Source organism: Prionailurus viverrinus, chromosome B4 (genome assembly GCF_022837055.1).
Source record: "Prionailurus viverrinus isolate Anna chromosome B4, UM_Priviv_1.0, whole genome shotgun sequence".
Taxonomy (NCBI): domain Eukaryota; kingdom Metazoa; phylum Chordata; class Mammalia; order Carnivora; family Felidae; genus Prionailurus; species Prionailurus viverrinus.
Genome location: NC_062567.1, coordinates 130,389,036 through 130,408,242, shown reverse-complemented (window position 1 = coordinate 130,408,242; position 19,207 = coordinate 130,389,036). Strand labels below are relative to the sequence as shown.

Here is a 19,207-nt window from a genome sequence, read left to right as displayed (position 1 = left end):
CGCAGCTGCCTGGAAGGGAGACATAAGGAAAGGGCTCAGAATCCTGGCTATGCCCCAGTCAGCTGTGTGGCCTGGACTGTCTCCTCCTAAGTGGAACCGGCTGTCTCTGCCTCCGACTGTCCTGGGGGTGCCATGGATGCGGTGGAGGGCGGAGTGAATGGAAGAGCGGAGAACTTGGGTCCCCACTGAGGGCCCAGCCCTGTGCCAGGTGCCTCTTGCCCCTGCTTTCCCAGCAGCCTCTAATCTGAAACAAGGAAGGTCAGCAGAGGAGAACCAAGGAGCTGGGAGACCCCCAGCTGACCCCAGGTGGTGACCGGAAACCCACACTATGGGCAGAGGCCTAGAGCTTATATCTTGCTTTATATCTCCCTTGGCCCCCAGGCCCCCAGAAAGCCTGGGTCAGATGCCCAGATTTACAGATGAGGAGAGGAGCTGGAGAGAGGTGACGTCACATGTCCCACGTCACCCAGCACCTGGGCAGAGGCTCAAGCCAGGCTCAGGCCACACCTGCCCCCCTCCCTCTCTGTTCTCCTGGCCTCTGAGCCCAACTGCGGGCTCACACCAGGCCAGGTGTCACAGGCCACATCTCCTGGGATGTGACAGGCACGCTGTACTTCGCTTGCAGGGAAAGCTCACTCTCTCCTGGGCATGCTCCCCGCAAGGCACCCAGGCTCCAGCTTCAAGGCTCACTGCGTGCCCCAGTCCAGGCCTTGGCACCCATTGTCCCTTCTGCCTGGAATGCTACCTCTCACCTCTCTGTCCACCGAAACCTTACTCACGCTTCAAGGTTCCGGGCAGATGCCCCTGGAGTCCTGGAAGTTTTTCCACACCCGAGTCCACGATGAACCAAGCCAGTCTAGGCACTACAGACACAAGTGACTCACAAGACCTGGCCCCAACCCTCAGGAGTGCCCACTCGCACCAGGGAGAGACTCAAAGGCAGCAAGGATGACACTAGGGCCCTGGCCACTGCCTGAGTTCTCTCCTTCAGGACCTCATCAGACGGCCCCGCCCTCCCTCTCTACACTCGACCAGCCCTGAAGCTCCTTAGAGACAGTCGGCCTCCTCCAGGAAGTCTTCCCAGATCTCCACAGAAGGCAGATCTCTGAGGTCCCCTCTGCGGTCTCCTGACTTCCACCGGATCCTACCCGCTCAGTTGCTACCTGCCCCCACTTTTCTCCAGTGAAAGACAGGCTCCTGGGGCCTACGGCCTCGGCCTGACCCCGGGTGTCCAGCTCACCAGACCCTTCCTCCCCGTCCCCCCTCCCCCCCATTATCCACCCCGGGGCTCCAGCACTGCGGCCGGCTCCACCTGTCACCGCCGTCAGTGCAAACCTGTCCAATTGTTGTGGAGCCGCCGCCCCCTCCCGCTGCTTGAAGAATAATTGAGTGAAAGCTTCTTTGCCTGAAATGCCTCCATCCATCCCCCAGCTTTCTGGGGCACAGGCTCTGGCTCCCATGCTGGCTCTCTCTCACGCAGAGCCACACACACCTGCACACAACCGTCGGCGCGCGCACACACACACACACACACACACACACACACACACTCACTCCTCGGACACCCTGATCCACACACACTCCCGCCAGAGCCCAGTTTCGGAGAGGGGGCGTGACAAAAAAGTGACAGAGAACTAGAACTGGAGACGACCTGGGGTCCCCAAGGAAGGGAGGAGGAGGGGGAGGAGGGGAGGAGGGGGAGGGGAAGAGGCAGAAGTGGGAGGAGGAGGGGGGAGGAGGAGGAGGGGGAAGGGGAGGAAAGAGGGGTGCCAGGAGCGACAGCCTGGCAGAGAGGGAGCTGCAGGTTGAGGGTGGCCCAGGGGCAGCGGATGAGGAGAGAGGGTGATGTGAGAAGGAGGCCGAGGGAGCGGAGCTACAAGAGGATTCCGTGCGTGGGTGAGCCAACTGTCATTTTCATATTTTGTAGAAAGAGCTCTCCAGGCAGCCAGGGAGACGCGTGTGACGGAGGCACCGTGGGGGCGGCACACACAGCACACAAACAGGCGCTCACACTGGCACGGGCGCACACGCACCCTCACACCCCAGGCCTAGGAGAGCCCCCCCCCCGCCGCCCAGCTCCAGCCAGCCCCCCCCCCCCCCCCCGCCCTGTGCCCCACCACCACCAGCCCTCTTCCTTCCGCCCTGGCTCCCTCCATCCTGCCAAGGGGGGGGGGGGCAGCACCAGGCCCTGGGGAGAGCGAGACCCCCAGAGCTCAGTTTATGCTTTGCTGGGGTGTGCTGGGGTGGGGGATCCCAGCCTCTGCCAGATTGAGCCCCCTCGGGATCCTTTGTTTTGGGAGCCCCAGGGCACACCTGCTGAGCTCTGGCAGGTGACAGCCCAGGATTTGTCCCCATCCCCATGAAGTCTCACAATAAAAACAAATACATGCCTCATAGAGGGGTGGCTAGACAAAGAAAACACATGGTTTTTGAGGGCCTACCGCTTGCCAGGCAGTTCTCGTTCCTCACCTGCGTTAACCCGTTCGAGCCCCCCTTTACTTGGATCCCACCGCACCCTGCCTCACCCTCCCCTGGACCAGGATTCCACACCTTGCCCCGCTGTCCTGGTTCCGTGTCCCCCCAGGCAGAACCTATGCTCCACAGACTGGAACTACTGACTCTTAATTAAGTGAGGCAGGCCCACCGTGGCCTGCCCCCCACCCCCCACCCCCGACAGGGGATAGGGGACAGGCGACAGGCCAGGGCGAGGATGGGAAATATCTACAGATACAGATGAATAAACCCCATGGTGAGAAATCAGGTTCGCCTCCCCTTTACATTTCTCTAAAACAAGGAGGGGACTGGCCCCTGGGTTGCGAGCGAGGCGCAGGATGTAACTGAGTGTTTCCAAGGCCCACGATTACCCAGAGTCAGAAGCTTTAGGGTCTGAGCACCTCTCCGATGCCAACCCGCTCATGGGAAGCTGATGAGACTCACGCCCATCTCTGAGGTGGACTGAAGCAGCCACTGCCTGGCAGGCCCAGCCCCTCCCCTTCGCCCCTGACCCGACCTGACCCTCCAGGCCTTCAGTGTGGGAACACATCACACCTTCTGCAGCCTACTGCAAAAACTCCCCGGAGACCTCAACTTGCAGCCCTCAGGGTCTCCACTGAAAAGCTCTCATGAGAAATTTCTTAGAGAATTTAGTGTTAGGATCGTAGCTCTGAGCTTCCTGGCAGTCAAGTCGAAAGGGGAAAGGTGACGAGTTACTGAGTCCTTGGCAGCAGGAGAGATCTTGGAACGGTGGATCCTTCCGGGAAATCCAATTGCCTAAACATTTCTCTGAGATTCTAACTCTCTCTTCTATATATCTACCTGGGGGGTGTAATATTGCACCTGCATCCCCCGTCTGGGAAACAAGACAGGGTATAAATGCATCCAGTGATAAAGAACACATAGTAGGTGCACAGTGAAGAATCTAATAGTTCTCACTCTTCTTTGAGAGAAAGAGGATAGAAAGGGGGACACCGGACAAGGATGGGGCGAGATGCGCAGAGTTGCAAGGGTAGAACTGTGGGTTTAATTCTATGCCCTGGGAACTGTGCTGTCCTGACAGTAACGCTGTGCCCCAACTCGGGACAGTCTGCTCACAGCTCCCTGACCCCTGCCCTAGTCCCATCACCATCCCTTTCTCCTGACAGCTTGAGCAGCCTCCTGACTGTTCTGTCTCCTGCTTCTTCCTCCCACACTCCTTCTTCAGTCGGCCAAAACTTCCTAAAACTCAAATCTAGCCGTGTCCCTCCCCAACTTAAACCCTCCATGGCTCCCCACTGCCATCAGAACAAAGTCTAAGCCCCTGACCATGGCCTACAAGGCCCTCTGGTCTGGCCTTCCCCTCCCCCAACCCCTGCTCCTCCTCTGCACATCTGCGGCCTATCAAGCTCCCCCAATACACGCCATTCTTGCCTCCCTTTCCTTTGCTCGGTGCCCCTTCCCCTTGCTCTCAGCCTCCCTTCAAGACCGTCTCCTCCACGGAGCCTCTGCTCAGCCCTTCCCTGCACCAAAGGCTGAATTCACCCCGTCTGCTCTGGCTTACTCCACAGTCTGTTCACATCTCCTGCCTAACATGGGTTCCCCGGAAGCAGATCCTGAGCCAAGGGCTCAGGAGGTGATCCCGGGGAGTGTGTCGAGGGAGTGGAAACTGAGAAAAGCCAATGAGGGGCTGTTGGTGAGCCGGCTGCTGCTGTGGAGAATGGGGGCACAATCGGGACCCCCCGAGAGACTGTGGAGCGGGCCTCAGAACGGGACCCGAGACAGCAGGGAGGCGGGGGAGGGGCACTGCAGCATTCCCACAGACAGGTTGAATGCTGGCCACGCACCCCCCCTCAGACGCACCCCCGCACCAGCCCCACACAGCACCCAGTAGGCACTCAGGGATCGACTTAGCATGAGCACCACCTGTGACAGAAGAAGCTACCGCCTCCCACCCTGGATGACAGCTGTGGGGGACCCCCCCCCAAAAAAGAAGGTGAAGAGGGGTCGCTCTATGGGTGAATAGCCATTGGGCTGACTTCCTTCGGGCCCCAAGTAAGACATCACTTACGAGAGTGAGAAATTAATTTCTAATTACACAGTTACTTTATCACGCAGCTTCGGTGCTAAAAGTCTAAAAAAAAAAAAAAAAAATCAACAAAAACCCCCACTACCTCCTGCCAGCTCCCAAGCGCCTAATTAGGTAAGTAATTTAGCTTTAAAGCGAACACTTTTGTCCTGACATCACCCCAGGAGGGGAGTAGCTGAACCCAGTTCCAGGGCTGTCCTTGAGGAGAGGGGCTCAGGGGTGGCCATGCCAGAGCGGGCTGGCACACCCTTACTTATTCCTGCTGAGGCGCCCTCCCTCCCCCACTCCCGGATCCCCTGCCTCCCAAGAGAGGCCCAGAGCCCCGGGCCTGGTCAACCACTGCACAGGATCTCCCCCTCCCCCTGCCCCACCCCGCCCCCAGCCACTGTGATCAGTTCGGGATGGGCATGTGACCCCAGGTGGGCGATGGGCGGCAGGCCAGCCCTTGAGCTGGGACTATAGGGAAGAGGGCTCTCCTTGGCTAAGCCGCCGCCTGGAAACCCTAAGGCCCTAACGGCCATCTTGCCTCCGTGGTGGCCTCAGAATACCAACACAAAAGGCGGCTGAGTCCAGAGCTGGAGAGAGGCAGGATCCTGACCATATGGTTCGAGCACTCTCTCGATCTGAATCCCAGATCTGCCCTCTGCTTTTTCCGGTTCTGTCAGCCAATACACTCCCTTTGGGGCTTGGGCCCCGTTTGCCTTGGGTTTCTGTCACTGGGAACTCAGCGTCCTGGCTGATTGACAAGGTTTTCCTCAGCATTCACACGTGTGGAGCACTTCACATACCTTCTCGTGGGGGGATTATGGCCCATTATGGCCCATCAGCTGAGGCTCCCAAAGAACCCAGCTCACACAGCCAGAGGGCAGGGGATCCGGAAGCCCTGCCCGGCCTACCCTCCGGCTCAGCAGGCATCAGGCCAGCCGCCTTCTGGCTCACGACACCCTCCTCAGCTGGTCAGGCGGCCGGTGAGCACAACACACATGGCAGGACATGGAATAGGGCCAGCATCCCTGTGGGCAGGCTTACCCAGTGGTTAAAGCGCGGAGCCTGGATCCCGTCCCCAGCTCTGCCGCTAGCATACCGTGTGACCCTGGGCAAGTCACTGAACTGACCTCCCAGGGCCGTGAGGAGCAGGAAATGGGTTCCTACGCGGATTCGGTGCTCAGAACAGGGCCTGGCCCACGTAGGAGTCAAAGAAGAGTCAGCCGCTATTATATCACAGCCTCATGTGCTCCCTCAGCTCGCGTTTGCCCACGAATCGCATGTGCCTGCTCAAACCGCACCCCCTGAATCCCACCTCCTGCCTGAGAAAGCCCGGGCAGCACGGGCCTCCAGAAGCTTTGGCAGGACCCCAGCGCCGTCCACCACGTGGCCTGCATTCCAGGAACACCTGAACATCGCGTGTTCCCAGAGTGCAACATTGCTCTTGCCAGGCGTTTGCCAGTCTTTCTACCTGGTGCACCTTCCCGTGCCTTCCAGATCCCACCCCTGGGCAGAATTGGGCTCGCCCGCCTTGCGTCCCACCCTGCGTCAGTCAGGGCACCTCTGGCTCTGAGGTGCGCTCTGATGTGTCCCTGTTCCTCGGGGCAGGGGCTGGATCGGAGTCCCAGCTGCGTCCCCAGTGTCCAGCCCAGGGCCCGGCTTAGAGGCGGGCTCTCTATACCAGCTTGTCAAACGAATAACTTGAGGGACAAGATCAGAAAAAAGAAAAAAAAAAAAAAAAAAAGGCTTGGAGCTGACAAGAAGCAACATGAAATGACTGAGACGTAATGTCTTTCCAGGAAATAACCCCTCCCAGAAGATGGTTTCTGTGTGCCGCTGATAAAAATAGGGTGTTTCCTCCATCTTTGGAAGGGACCCACGGGGGCTTTCTTAAAATGTAATTTAGGATGTAGCTAATGGGAAGGAAACTGAGATGCCGGAAATGGCAGCTCATCTGTCAGGAGGCAGCTCTGTGATGATTCAGGCTTGTACTAGTGGGTAACTCGACGGCCGGCCTACGCCACAACCCCACCACCTAGCACATAGTAGGTGTTCAGCGGAGGCAGGGAGGGAGGAGATACCGGAAAGAGGGAATTGAGGAGCGATAACATTAGCCCTTGACCTTGACCAGCACTTTCTGATTTATGGGTCACCGTCACCCATAAATCCTCACACACATCCTATGGAACCAGAAGTACAGGGGTTATTAAGCCCATTTGACTGTTAAAGAAACTGATGCTCTGAAACCAACTCGGGCCGAGTTCAGAACAAAAGGAAAGATCTGGGGCCACAAAGTCAGAGGAAAGGCTGCAGAGACACCCCAGGAGGGTGGGATTCAGGGCAACTCTGGGGACTGCAGCAGCAGAAGACCCCAGGTCTTCGCTTGACAAGGCTCCACTCAGGTGACAACACTCCAGTGACTTCATCTTTGGGTGGAGGTGTCAGATAAACACAGGATTCTCAGTCGATTTGAAGTTCAGATAAACAATAACACATCACGTTTAAGTATAGGTCCCAAATACGCCTCATGACGTCTGCTTCATGAAATTTAGCACAGCTACACCGGTCTGGGCACCGTGACAGGTGGACACGGCTGCTGGGAAGAGACACTGGGCTCTACCAGAGTTTGGGGGGTACATGTCCCTCTCAGAGGACTCTCCCGGCGGCCTTCTGAGGGCTGGTGACGTTGTCCAGGTCCCCAGGGGCGGACCAACTGGAATATTTTGGCCTCTGAAAAGGTAAAACCCCTCATGCTGTGAGTCAGCGTGGGTTCTGGGGCCGGCCGTAGGTGAGCACATGCCAGATCTGGCCCATGTAAGCTGTGTGACGTGGGACAGGCTGCTGATCTCTCTGAACCTCCACGCCCATATCTGCAACCGGGGGTTCACCACCACCACCACGCCCCTAACCACCATCATCAATTTCTCGGGATTGTGAGGATGTAAGAGAGCACAGCACCGTCAGTAAATATTAGTTCTGGAAAATTAGTGACCAGTGCCGATTTCTGCTCCTGCCCGTCTCCCTTCTCTGCTCTCCTCTGCTCTTACGGTAACAGGCCCCGCATTTTGCACATCTAACCTCTCCAACCTCGGGCCACACGCCACGGAAGACCCTGAACTCGCATTCACGCCAGGGGTACGCCCAGACCTAGGTCTGGCCAATCAGAGCACAGCCCCGTTCCGGCCGCAGTGATTGGCTCAGGGATGAGCACATGACCCACGCCAGCCAATCCAAGCCACGGAAGCTACGTTCCGCACTCATTGGGGAGTGGCTGTGAAAGGGCAGGGGTCTTTCCAGTGACTCCCAAGAGAGTAGGCTGTGAGCCCTGGGCTGACCTCTGCCACCCGCAACCCAGGAGGAAGGCTGCCGGGATGTATGTCGGCACAGAATACCGAGCAGAGCTGTAGGATGGGAGGACACACTGTCTAGTGACATCTTCCAGGATTCTGGATCAAATGGGCCCTGAAGCCAGAGACCCCTGGGCTTTGAGTAAAGGAAATGATAAACTCCCTTAAACCAGGATCGGCAGGTTCCTGCCCCATATAACTGACAGAACCCTTCCTGATTCATGACTGACTGGCGTCTGGCTTGTCAGCCGGTAGCCAGAGAATCTCTCTACCCCTCACCCCTCATAGCATGTAGCATCCTGTTTCCATGGAAACGAACCTGCGTGGTTATCATGGCTCTCGTCCACTCTACTCCACAAGCAAATAAGAAAACCATCCACCCCGAGGTTCCCACTGGAATCTTCTCAGATCCACGCCCACCCGACGCCAGTTCAGCTTCACAAAAGTGGCCCCGGATACCCTCGCCCCCAGCTCCACGGTGCCTGGGCACGACAGATTCCAAACAAACATGTCATGGAGACTCCCCCTCCACGCTGGCCCAGAGCCAAGCTCTGGGGACTCCGCGATGATGAGTCAGCCTCAGCCTTGCCCTCAGAGCACCCAGTGCTGGGAGCAGACAGACCTGTAGAGCCCAGGATAAATCAGGATGTAAAGATGTGCCCTGGCCCTGCCGACACATGGACTGCTTCCCTGACTCACAGATGATGCGCATAGAGTCATGGAGGAGGGAACAGCCACAATGATGACATTCTGACACCCATAACCACAGCCCGATCTGCTAGCGGGGACAGGCCTCTGCACAGCTTGCATGGGGTTGGTATTTGACTTTAGAGCCAAGAGCAAACAAAGAAACTCGGGCCCTAGTTGAGGAATGCGGTATGCTCTGAAAGTTGCCCACATAATGTGCTTTCTCTCTTCTTCCAATCCTGCCCAGCCCCAGGGAACAATTCTTGGTTGCCTGAGCCAAATTCAGCGATGTTTTCTATTTTCCTAGCTTCCCCCGCAGCGAAGGATGGCCACGAGACCCGGTTCTGATCAAGCATGCCGGCACGGGGGAAAGATCTAGGGAAGAAAATGTTATCTTCCTGATCCAAGTGGACAGGCGTGGCCGACATAGCCTTGTCTCCCTTCACCCTTCCCTCCTTCAGCGCAGACACGAGGTTCACAGCCTCGGCAGCTCCCTTGCGCCCATGAAAGAAAGGCCCGGAAAATCACGGACGTCAGCCCCCACGTCACAGAGCCGCCATCAGCACCCACCGACCTCAGAACTTCGTGTCACGTTGGAAAAAACACCCCAGGACTTGCTCAAGCCACGGCTGGTCGACTTTTCTGCTACGTGCAGTCAAATGCATCCCGGCAAGCCACGCAGAGCCAGGACTCAATCCCAGCCCGTGGAGCCAAGCTCCCTGGGTTCACCTCCTGGCTCTTCCCCTTACCAGCTTGCGACCTTGAGGAGGTCACTCCCTGTTACCGTGCCTCATCTGCGAAATGGAACTGACCACAGTCTGCCGCTCAGAGAGCTAGTGTGAAGAGTAAACCAGATCATGCACAGCTTGGGCCCCCAGTGAGTACTCAGCAAACAGCAGATGCTTTTATTTTTTCTCACACCCCTGGATGAAGTCTAGAAGGATTCCATTCCCTTTGCTTTCTACAGAACCACCGACAGGCACTTTGGACAAAAGGAACTCTCAGCGAGCAACTGCAGAGGGGACGCGCCTGCCTGCTCTTTTTAGAAAGCTCTAGTCCGGGGTTGAGGAACAATTCTTATTGACGTTTTGTTTCCCAAGGGCCCGTAAAAGTCAGGGTGGGAAAGCTGTTCCCCGTGCTGTGCTCACTCACTCAAGAGAAGAGGTTCCCAGGGTATGATAGACTCCGAGCCAGCCTCTCCTCACTCCCTGGCTGAGGTGCTGAATGACTGACATTATTGCTATTTGTGTTGGTATTTTTACTGATGACAGAAATTCTGAGGGGGAGTCCTCATGGTCCTGTTCATGAAGTACATCTACTTGTCATGAGAATTATTTCAGATCCTGGCTCTCTCGTGCTTCTTCCCCTTCCTATGGCTCCCAGAACTGGGAACTGTCCTCTCCACCTGGAGGGTGTCCAATCAAGAGCATCTTGAGGGTCACATAACGAGAGCACCTGCCTCAGGGCCACCTGGGCATTTAGCTAAAATGCAAATTCCTAGGCCCCCCATATTCCTGGGTCTGGATCCCCAGGGTGAGGCCCAGGAATCTGAATTTTTTTAATGTTTATATATTTTAGAGAGAGAAAGACAGAGCATGAGCGGGGGAGGGGCAGAGAGAGAGGGAGGCACAGAATCCGAAGCGGGCTCCAGGCTCTGAGCTGTCAGCACAGAACCCGACACGGGGCTCAAACTCATGGACCGCGAGATCATGACCGGAGCTGAAGCTGGAGGCTTAAGCGACTGAGCCACCCAGGCGTCCCGCAGGAATCTGCATTTTAACATGTACTCCCAGAGATCCTGTTGCCCCTTGAATTTTGAGGAACACTGAGAAGGGGCGCGAGGCTGTGCACGTGTCTGAGGAGTGGGGAGGTCGCCCCTTCCTGGTGCGTTCCTCCTCATCCCTTAGCGGCTCCATTTTCCACACCGAGGCTCTCTCTGGGAGAGAGGCCGTCATAGTTAGAAGCTTTCAAGGGCTTTCAGGCTCAAGGCGGCTCCTGTTCCCTGCACTCATGCAAGGCGGGGCCCACATCAGCCACCCAGCCGTGCCCTTGGCAAGGCTCTGGCTCAGCCTCAGAGAGGTCGCTGTGGCCCAGTCCTCTGGCCCTGCTTCACCTAAGAGAATCATCATCAGAATTCTCGGGGAAGCCTTTAACAGAAGTGCTCAGGCCCTTCCCCACAGCTGGCAGTGGCCACTCATGTCAGGGGAGGAGGCAAAATTACCAGCATAATACACCAAGGGAGATAGACGATCTCTCAAGTTCAACAAAACGCCATTGAATATTTCACGACCTCCTAATGGACAGAAGCAGAAGAGCGTAGTTTAAATAAGACGGTGAGGAGGGTTAAACTTTATCCAATGATTACTGGAGGTTTCTCACGCTGAAAGAGTCTCCAGCTAGGTGCTACAGGACCCCGCTGCCCAGGGCTGACCAAGCACAGGAAGCAAATATAAGGAGCAACCGAATCAGGACTCCAAGAGATCATTGCAAGATAAAAGTAATAGCAATAAATGCAAAGTTTGGTCCTTGGGTTAAAAAAAGGTCAACTGTGGGGTGCCCGGGTGGTTCAGTTGGTTGAGCGTCCGACTCTTGACTTCGGCTCAGGTCATGATCTCGCAGTGGGGGCAACGAGCCCTGCCTCCGGCTCTGCACCGATGGTGCAGAGCCCGCTTGGGGTTCTCTCTCTTTCTCTGTGCCCCTCCCCTGCTCTCGTGCACACGCGCGCGTGCTCTCTCTCAAAATAAACAAATAAACAAACTTAAAAAAACAAAAACAAAAACCTGTTTTTAGTTCCCGGGTGAGAGAGACCTGGCTCGGAAAGTGAACACAACCAGGGGGTGGCAGGGAGCACAGCCGCTCAACGGGTCACCACATGGCACTGGGACAAGGGCAGCCCATTCTCTCCGCCCCATGAGTCATCGCTGGGAGGTTGAGGACCTGCTCCCCCACCCCCACCCCCAGGCACCACGACAGCCTGGTATGATGCCAGCAGGTGAAGCTGCCTCACCTGTTCTTTGACAAATGGTGGCAGGTGTTGGGCACATTTCACATGAAGGAAAGTGAGACTCGAGGGGGAAAGGAGCTGCCTTCCAAATTCTGCAGGACTGTCATGAGTCTGTCATGACAGAGATGCCCCTGCCCGCAGGCTCTGGGACCCCTGTGCGATCGGGCCCCTGCCCCCCTCTCTGCCCTCATCTTCCAGCACCCACCTCCCCCCCCAGGAGCCCTAGGCTCCAACATCCCCCCTCACGCCCCTTCCCCAACAGCCCGAGGCCCTCTGCATGCTGTTCCCTCTACCCAAGATACCCTTCCCCCATCCTCCGCCTGTTCAGCTCTTTTTTTTTAATTTTTTTTTCAACGTTTATTTATTTTTGGGACAGAGAGAGACAGAGCATGAACAGGGGAGGGGCAGAGAGAGAGGGAGACACAGAATCGGAAACAGGCTCCAGGCTCCGAGCCATCAGCCCAGAGCCCGACGCGGGGCTCGAACTCCCAGACCGCGAGATCGTGACCTGGCTGAAGTCGGACGCTCAACCGACTGCGCCACCCAGGCGCCCCACGTTCAGCTCTTACTCACTGCCCAGGCCTCTCTTCTTCAGGAAGGCATACGCTGACCCCTGCGTAAATCAGGTCCCTGCTCCATGACCCCATGGTTCTCTACACTTCTTTGCAGCAGCATCGATCCCAATTTAGGATTTATATTGCATTCTTGGGTTTATATCTGTTTTCTATACCATGAGATCACAATGGCATATCTCGTTCATCTCGTGGCCCCCACTGCCCAGCACAAGGCCTGGCATACAGTAGGTGCTCAATAAATGCTAATTTCTGTAAAGGAATAAGTGAATGAATGTTCTCATCAGATGGGAGCTACAGGAAGACAAATTCAGTTCAGTGAAAGAAAGAATTTTCTAGCACATCAGGCGTGCTAGATCGCTATTTGGGATCGGCTGCCATGTGAGTTCCCCACGGCGGCAGCATGCAAGCAGAGGCTGATTGGATATGGAGATGAAGGCTCTGACCTCTAAGGAACCTTCCAGCGTGGATTCTGTCTCCTCCACAGCTTGAAAAAGGAGGCAGTAATTTGGGGAAGGGGAGGAGCAGGAAGGAAGAAAACGTCTTTGGGATGTCAGGCTTGTTACTTGGGAAACAGAACATTTATAGCCCCAGGCTGGGCTGGGGCTGGGGCTGGGGGGCTGGGCTCTGGAGCCTCAGGTCGTGGCTTCCCATCCAGCCCTCTGCACCCACACCATCCCTAGGCACAAAGGACAAGGAGGACCTCGAGAATAAGACAGGTCTGAGTCACCTGAATGTGTTCATGACCCTAGCAAAGAAGTCTCCCATTGAACCTGCCCCCGAGCCAGGACCAGCTACATAATTTGTGGGTCCCAGTGCTAAATGTAAATGCAGGGCCTCATTCGAAACTTGTTGAGAATTTCAAAACGGTGAGAACAGAGCATGAAACCAGGCACGGGGCCCTATGGGACTGCACATGCGCACCGCTGTCCCTTGCCCCCAGGAGGGGGCTGGCCTGTGAACCTCACCCAAGGACCACGAGAAGATACCAAACAGACCTTGGCGCTCCTCACTGTGCTCGACCTTCGTTGTCTTAATTTATAAATATGAGCAGATGGGGGAAGCGGTAGGCAACAGAGACTCTTCGAGTCAAAAGGGCAGGGTGGGGGTGCTCATAGTTGGCAGTGAACGGAACCAGCAAAACAAAGGACTTCCCCGAAACACGAGTCAAGAAAAACTGCCCTCGGGGCGCCTGGGTGGCTCCGTCGGTTAAGCGTCCGACTTCGGCTCAGGTCATGATCTCACGGTTCGTGAGTTCGAGCCCCGCATCGGGCTCTGTGCTAACCGCTCGGAGCCTGGAGCCTGCTTCGGATTCTGTGTCTCCCCCTCTCTCTGCCCCTCTCCCGCTCACGCTCTGTCTCTCAAAAATAAATAAACATTGGGAAAAAGTTTTTTTTAAAGAAAAGAAAAATTGTCCTAAAACTTGGAAATAAGGCAGCGGGAGGGCAATATTTCTCACAATGTCATTTTGGAGCGTTACTTAACAGACCCATCTAAGGATTATTTCATGATCCAGGGGAAGATACCTTTGTTTGAATCACTATTTACTGTTAACTAAAGGTCTTGCTGTTGTGAAATTACATGTTAACCTGCAGATTTTCGTAAGTGATTTCTGTGCATTAGAAAGGATAACCCCCAAAGTTATGGCTTTATGACCCTGTAGCCTGTTAACCAGCTTTGCTTCTGACCTAATTCTCTTATCCCCACCTTCTCTCTCCAATGCCTATTTTCCTAATTCTGCCGATTACCATCCTACTGGTTCCTCATTAATGAGGTGAGTCAATCATGTGCCTTTTAAGATTTGTGTGCGAGTCATTTTTTGTTTAACTCTTTGGAAATTACACTTTGACTTCACGATCAGGAAAGGACTGTTAAGAAGCCTAATTAATATCCATAAGGAGAGTTGAGTGACTATGGCATCCATAAAACAAGAACAGGTCTCAGCTGCTCTGAAAAATGAGAAACCCAAAATGAGAAACGATCTTGGGAATTAACAAGATGCAGAGGAAAGGAACAATTCCAGACGGGGCAGTAACTGGAGGAAAGGACACCGTTAGTGATTCAGAAGACAAGTCAAGGAATTCTCTTCTAGTACAGAGGAAATCTTCGAGAGAAAGGGGAGAGAATGCAGAGAAGATAGAGTGGGGAAATATCCAGTTAATGGGAAATCCAGGAGGCTGCAGAGAAGAATGGACAATAACCAAAGAAACAATAAAAGAAATTTTTTTCTTTTTCTTTTAAATTTTTTTTTTTACTGTTTATTTATTTTTGAGACAGAGAGAGACAGAACATTAACGGGGGAGGGTCAGAGAGAGAGGGAGACACAGAATCAAAGCAGGCTCCAGGCTCTGAGCCATCAGCACAGAGCCCAACGTGGGGCTTGAACTCACAGACTGCGAGATCATGACTGGAACCGAAATCGGACGCTCAACCGACTGAGCCACCCAGGCGCCCCTTTTCTTTTCTTTTTAAAATTTTTTTAATGTGTATTTATTTTTGAGACAGAGAGAGAGAAAGAGACAGAGTGCAGGGGAGGGGCAGAGAGAGAAGGAGACACAGAATCTGAAGCAGGCTCCAGGCTCCGAGCTGTCAGCACAGAGCCTGATGCAGGGCTGGAACTCAAGAACCATGAGATCATGACCTGAGCCGAAGTCAGACCCTCAACCCACTGACCACTCAGACACCCCTAAAAGAAATTTTTTTCGGACTGGAAGGAAAATACCAGTTCTAGAAGGCCCTGCAGGGAGCAATCCTACACCTAGACTTGCCCTAGTGGACTGTCTGAATTCTGAAGGTAAGGAGAACACCCTATAAGCTTCCGGCAGGGGAAAGCCGGGAAAAAGAAATAGACTTGAACTAGACTCACCTGCAATACTAGCTTGTGGATTTGAGTGGACCACATGCAGGGCTCTGGGGAGAGAAATTAGGACTCCAGAACAGACAAAAACTATCCTTCACACAGGAAGATCAAAGGAACCTATGTTTGGACAGGCAAGACTGAAAAATGATGCTGTCCAAACACCTTGTCTTTCAGAAAAAAACCTCCTTAAGCATTCTGGTCCTCCAGCCAGACCAAAATGAGGAGAATGAAGTTCTTGACAGAGGGGTGGCGTGGTCCACGAGAACCCATATGAGCCCCACAGAGCTGCCAGCAAGACCTAAATAAGTGACAGGGTGGCTGTGACATTTGAATTCTGTTCTCAGGGAAGGGTGTTTAGACGATGCGTAACATTTTTTAAAACACTAGTGGACAAATCGTTTCATCTCAGAGCATCCCTGTGGCACCTAGCATATTCTTGGTGGCACTGACTTCCCATCTCGGCCATGTGCCTGCCCTCCTTCCCTGCCCCTTCTCAATGGCATCTCACACAGCCGCATGCAGGCATGCACGCTGACACACACACATACACGAATACACGCACTGTCACCTCCACTGACACGCACGCACAGGCCTCCAGCCTTCTCTCCTCCTCCTGTCTCTCCCGCTTCTCAGTTGTGCTCTATGACCCATTACTGGGCACGGTTAACACCTGTTTGTCCTTCAGCTCTTGTGTGTCGGCTCCTCAGGAAAGTCCTGAAGCCCCCAAGCCCCCAACACGGCTCAGAGGTGCTCTCAGAAAACCCCAACGCTCTTCCCAGGGGCCTTATCCCGGTGTGTGTGACCAGTGCACGGCTGTTGGATGCCTCTCCCCAGACAGTCGTTGGGAAGGACAAGGCCTATTCTGTGTTTGCTGTCCTTCATACCCCATACCTAGGATGGTGCTGACACTTAGTAGGAGCTCATCCAACCCCTGGCCGCTGGGTGAATGCACAAATAGCCACCAGCCCGGTCTGACCCAAGAAAGCAGGAACAAGGCCCAAAGCGGAGTCCAAGATGCTCCCAAGTGGGCTAAGCTGCAACCTGGCTTCTCTCTGACCACGGCCTGTGTCCTGACAGAAGCAATCATGGTTTGGAATCACATATTTCCCGAGTCTGTGCTCTGTCTCTGAGTTGCTGAGCGATCTAGGGTAAGAAAAATAATAGCTAACGCTGATCGGCCGCTCACTTTGCTGTCGCTGTAATTATTGTCTCTCCTTCACAGATGAGGAAACTGAGGCTTAGAGAGGTTAAGTAGCCTTCTCAAGGTCATACAGTTAGCGGTAAAACAGACCCAGTACCAGCTGACGATGCCGAGGACATACAACTTACCAGAGAGGGGAGGAAGGAGTGTCTGTCTGTCCAGACCATCCGGCAAAGGGCCATCATTCCTCCCACCCCAGGGGTCCGGGAAGGCCCTACATGATGTGGCATCATTACTGTCACCAAGAAGCCCCACAGAATATTTCAATTATGTCTGGTGTGCACCGGAGGCGAAGAGCTGTCTGAGGTACGCTACCTACCCTGCCATGACAATGAAGAAGTCCAGTCGGTTCCATGTGTCCCCAAGGTAGCACTTCTTGCCAAAAATGCCCAGGGCCACCATTTTCAGCACCATCTCCATGGCAAAGAAGACGAAGATAAAGTCATCAAAGACCTGCAGGGGCAGGAGGAAGGCGAGAAGCAAGGGACAGGATGAGGCTGTGGAGCAGGACCACAGGGTTGGAGCCACAGTATGAGGCGGGGACCCAGGCATGGACACGAGAGGCCTGGAAGAGACCTGGACACGTCTCCTCTTGGGCAGGAAGAGAACCTCAGAGGTCCTGGCCCAATGGGGCCATTTCACACATGAGGCCACAAAGGCCCAGAGAGGGGAATAAACTTGCCCAAGGTCACACAGCCCACTCTTTTTTCCCTAAAGTCAGGCACACTGACAAGGGACCCAGAGGAGGGCAGGGCAAAGGGCTCCCCCTAATAATAACTGCCAACCACCGGGCTAGACAGCTGACTTTCATTCTCGTTTCTAATTCTCACAGCAACCCCACAGAGAGCCCCATCTTACAGGTGAGGAAACCGACTCAGGGAGGTTCCGCGACTTGCCCCAGGTCACGCGGAAGGTAAGTGGCAGAACCAGAACTGACATTCAGATCAATCTGACTCCAAAGCCCACGGGGAAGGAGGTTTCTCAAAACAGACTTGACACCTTCCTCCAGGAAGGTTTCAGCGCTCCTTGCTCTGTTCAGAAAGGAGCCCCCAAATGTGTCCCTCAGCATGGGCTCAGGTGAGTGTATGTTTCCTGAGGACACGGTCTGGGTAGAATTCCTCTTTCCAGGATCAATGAGGGCTGTAGTCAATTCACTTCAACAAACGAGCCCACTCACTGTGCGCTGGGAAGTAGGCTGGGAGTCACCGACATAGAAAGGGGTCCTTAGTGAACTCACCACCTGGTCGGGAAGTCAGCCTAAGGCTCATCCCTTGTAACCCCTTGTAACCCCACCCAGGGGCCTGAGGCTGCATGAGGAGCCTGTCACCCACTCAGACCCAAGATCCACCCCAGAGATTCTGAATCTGCAGATTTGGGATGGGCCAGGTCTGGATTCTTAACAAGTGCCCCAAGGCATTCTGAGACCCTGGGCTGCTCCGAAACTGCTGAGTCCTGTGGAAACACAGGAGGAATTCCTCCCAGGAGGAATCTGGCTTTCCCAGGGAGAGGCCACGGGATGATGATTACAAATGATGACAGATGGTCAGACCCATCTGTAAAATGGGTATAACCCTAACACCCTGCACTACAGGTAGACAAGTTCCGAATAGAGTCATGGCAGGTACCAAAGATAAGGCCCCCACCTGGGCCCTCGGAGATGAAAACTGGGGAGCCACTGGAGGCCGGCTCCTGAGGGCCACTGAGAGAGTTATGGAACTTGGCCTTTATCCCAAGAGCACTGGGGAGCAATGTGTCAGGGTCACTTGTGCTCTACTGGCATGGGACAGTATGGTCAGTCTGGGGTGGGGAAGAGCAGGAGAAGGCTTGGGGAGGCACCTAGATGGGGGAAGATGGGAGCCTAGAGTAGGGCAGAGGCTCCAAAATGTAGAGTAGGGGACGGAGGGGACGGAGGGGAAAGAGGATCAAGAAGGGGCATGGGTAAGACCAGTTGGGAGTGATGAAGAAAACAGCCAGTTAAGGGAGGGCAGGCCACTGAGCATGACAGACAGGGTGGGGTATGGCGGGTGGGCGGGGCATGGCAGGGAAGGGGCGGGGCGCGTGGGCGGGGCATGGCTGGTGGGGGCGGGGCCGCGTGGGGGGCGGGGCAGAGCAAGCCAGGCAGGGCTGGCAGGCCTCACCTGCAGGATCTTGCAGCGGTCCGACAGGCAGTCCATGTCGTCGCAGGGCTGGTACATGCCAAGTGTCACGCAGTTCAGCAGGATCACCAGCATGCTGACACATTCAAACCATGTACACACCGAGTCAAGGAAAAAACGGTCGGCAAGACTGTAGCCACGGGAAGGCTGAATGCACCCTGGAACTTAATACCCCCACCCACCACAAACGCTCACATACACCCCATTCCCCCTCCAGATGCCTCCTCTGAGTGGGTCAATGCCCACTTTTTTAAAGACCTCGGAGACCAAAGACCAGTCTGCATACCTCACAACAGACACGGCTGCTGGTGCCAGACCCATCAAAGAACTCGACCCCTACCAACCCTACTGCTTGAGAGACCCCTCCCCGACTTCCTTGCCCCAGCCTGAGCGTCCGCCTCAGGACTAGGAAAGGAGAAGTCCACAAGGGCCCAGCTGGCAGGCCATCTCTGGATTATCCCTGCCTCTCCACCTCTAACCACCTCTCTCTGACTGTCATTGCCTCCCTCCTGTGACCACCTGTCTCCTCCCCTGACCTATGGCTCCTCCACATCTACCACTAGCCCTGGAACTGGAGGGGCCAAAGGGCCTGTCCAGTGTGGCTGAGATGGGCCAGACACCCCTGTCCTCTCCTCTTCCAGGGGCGGGGTTAGAACTCATCACCAGTTTCTGGAATATCTGAGCGTTGGTCCTCCCCAGCCTCTGCACCGAGGAGGGTGGAGCTCAGCCTTCACAGGCAGGCCGGGGGCAGAAACTCTGCAGCCACCAGCTTTGGGCAGGGCCCCCAAAGTCGTTTTGTGGGCATGCTTGCTGTCTCCATTCACAGCTGGAACC

The 19,207-nt window shown here is 55.1% G+C and overlaps 1 protein-coding gene across 1 annotated transcript in view; it reads right to left on the bottom strand.

Moving 5' to 3' along the window:
* Positions 1 to 1,439, bottom strand: part of CACNA1I (calcium voltage-gated channel subunit alpha1 I) — a 67,419-nt gene extending 65,980 nt beyond the window's left edge. Inside the window, exon 1 of the mRNA XM_047865395.1 lies at positions 1,336 to 1,439. Coding sequence (XP_047721351.1) covers positions 1,336 to 1,424 — 89 coding nt within the window. The 5' untranslated portion in view covers positions 1,425 to 1,439. The remainder of the gene's footprint in view (positions 1 to 1,335) is intronic.
* Positions 1,440 to 19,207: the final 17,768 nt, after the last annotated feature.